Here is a 2766-nt window from a genome sequence, read left to right as displayed (position 1 = left end):
ATGGAGGACTTGGAACCAACAGCAAAGCGGAAATTATGGCTCTGGCTGGTCTCATCTCTTTCTCTGATTTCCTTGGTCTCAAAAATCTTCATATTTTTGGAGACTCCAAAGTCACCATAGACCATGTTTTGTCCAAAAATTGCATCAAAAATATTCACCTCTCTGGCTGGGTGAACAGGCTTGAGGCTTTGTGGCTCAATAGGAAGGACTACTCAATCTCCCACATCGCCAGAGGAAAAAACCGGAGAGCTGATGCATTGTCAAAGCAGGGGCTATCATCGCCGCAAGGAATATGGAGGCTGCAAATTTCAGTTGACAACTCCTCCTGCCAGATCCAAGACTTTTCCATGCAGGGTTCTTTTTTCACTATTTTGTGAGATCATCATTGGTAGGAATTTTGCTCCCCATCTTTAGTCTCATTATTTGTTGATACTTCACACATAACATTGGCTCATGGGACTGTTTTTTGGAATTCTATATGAAGATATCCCCAATATGCAAACTTTTTCCTTATTTTCCTTCCTTCTCTTTTCAGATTAGATGCCCTCATATTTTCATTGCTGTATATTTCTGTTTTTGGATGAACATAATATAACTATATAGCTTTTTTTTTAATTGTAACAATACAATTATCTTATGCTTTTAATTTCAATTTTAATGATGGATGGACAGACTTACACATCATAATAATGAAACAAAGCTTAAAAAAATAATAATAAAGCAAACTAAAAAAATTAATAACTCCGTGCCCACCCTGGAAATACATCCCGTGGAACATTGTTCACATTCTTAAGGTTGTTTTCGTAGAGCAGTAAATAAAATTTTCAACCTTACGGTTGTTTTCTTAGAGCAGTGAATAAAATTTTCAACCTATGTAATGTAATTCGATTCTAGTTAATAAAAGTTGGCCTTTGCCCTGCGGTTAGTTAGTCTTGAATTTCTTCGTAATGCACATGGTTTGAATTATTCTGAGATTTACTTTCATTGTGGTCAAGAAATTTTATACATTTCGGTTGAAATTGAAACCTCAGGAAAACAATACTTAATTATACGATCGAAAGACAGTCATGCAAACAACCCAAGTGGGTACCAAATGAAATCGAAACCTCAGGAAAAGCAAATTTAATTATAAGATCAAAAGAACAGTCCTGCAAACAAGCCAAGTGGGTACCAAGCCGGGGATTGAAATATTTATGGAAGTTCAGAGCAAGAGGATGGGTACCGAGCCGGGGATTGCAATATTTATGGAAGTTCAGAGCAAGAAGATGAAAAGGATGTTACAGAATATGATTATGGCTACATAAATCTGTGAATTGCCCACGTAATCTAGATTACAGTGAAATGAAGATTGACATCAAAAGAGACAGCTTTCTTTTACCAAAATGATGTGTCCCTCGAACACATAAAATTGCATTCAGTTCATCATTTACAAAGTACATTCATATTATACAACTTGTATTCCGGGAGTTGCAGGGCGGCCATCTGCTGCAACGCCAGCAGGTGATCGATCCCTCTACCTATTCCTCTCTATCGTGACTAAATTGAGTTGTATTTCAATTTCAGCTCGGAGCCCAACAGCTGAGATACATCACACATCTCAATGAATCATCCTTTAATTCTACTTTCTTTGATTTTGCTGATTTTTCTTGAAGATGGGGATTTAGATCTGTGTCAGTGGCCGAAGAAGCAGTAGCAGATTTCTGGTCAACAGCAGCAGCGCCAACGGCAGTGGCAGAAGCAATCCCCAACGTATTAGGAGAAATAGAGAATAACTTGGGCGTTATGAGTACATTCTTGAAATTAAAAGCCCGCTGATCTCTGAAGATCCTGAAACCCTCAATGGCTACCATGGCCGCCATACACGAAGCCCTCTTTGAAATAGAACTCATCTTTCTTTCTTCTTTTCTCCGGATTTGATTTGGACACACACAAAACAAACAACAATAACGATTGTCAAATTGCAAAATGAGATGACATTCTGAGATTTAGTTTTATATTTATATGCGTGTAGGTTATCCAGGAAGCCAACAGGAAGGGAAGACGACACTGTATAAAACCCAAACCACCGGGATAGAATAAAAGGCATATAATTACTTTTATCGACGGTATCAGGAGTCCAATCCAACGCGTTGCTGGTTTTTCATTTGGTGATTGTGGGCGCTTTCTGGCTGTCAGTGCGGTTTTTCTCATGACAAGAATAGCGTAGAAAACACGGTTTTAGGAAAAGGCGAGCACCCGTTTCGAAACACTGCCATGTGCCCACCTTGTCAGCGCTTGTCATGTCCATGTTGTTTACTTACTTGGCAGTGCCACATTTCTTTGGTTTATGAATTCCATGAATCTCGTCATTGTCCGCATTAAATTCTTCAAATATATTAGATGTGATTGTTACTAACGTTTTTCATTGATTAACAAAATTAATCAAGATGTGATTGTTACTAACGTTTTTCATTGATTAACAAAATTAATCAATGAGGTTGTGATTAAAATATCATAATTAATCCGCCTAAAAAATTAACTAAGTTATAAATCCTAAAATAGGAGGTTTGGACAGTTTTTCATATGTAGTGGCGGTTTACATGGAGTTTCTTGGGACTATTTTTAGGGTTTTTTAATCCAGTGGGCCTGCATGCCCTCACAATTTGAGAGCTGTATTGAACACTTCTGGGCTCATATTGCATACATACACAGTGCAGCTAATGTTTTTAAATGAGGGGGGTGAGTTTTTTTAGAAGTTATATATAGCTTTATATTAACCTGAAATCA

General features: G+C 37.6%; 1 protein-coding gene across 1 annotated transcript; it reads right to left on the bottom strand.

Moving 5' to 3' along the window:
* Positions 1-1508: 1508 nt before the first annotated feature.
* On the bottom strand, positions 1509-2070 carry LOC149193787 (uncharacterized). The gene has a single exon (XM_089406951.1). It carries the CDS (start codon positions 1887-1889, stop codon positions 1560-1562), a length of 330 nt encoding a protein of 109 aa, XP_089263077.1. The 5' UTR covers positions 1890-2070; the 3' UTR covers positions 1509-1559.
* Positions 2071-2766: the final 696 nt, after the last annotated feature.

The sequence above is a fragment of the Pinus tabuliformis genome, chromosome 2_2, assembly GCF_031772625.1.
Source record: "Pinus tabuliformis cultivar Carrire ecotype Pingquan chromosome 2_2, CPIR1, whole genome shotgun sequence".
NCBI classification, from domain to species: Eukaryota; Viridiplantae; Streptophyta; class Pinopsida; order Pinales; family Pinaceae; genus Pinus; species Pinus tabuliformis.
The sequence above is the reverse complement of the archived record's forward strand: the minus strand, read 5'-3'. Positions and strand labels throughout refer to the sequence as shown.

Excerpts from the sequence above, each read along its gene's own strand:
- LOC149193787 (XM_089406951.1), bottom strand. The coding sequence starts at position 1,889 with ATGAGTTCTATTTCAAAGAGGGCTTCGTGTATGGCGGCCATGGTAGCC.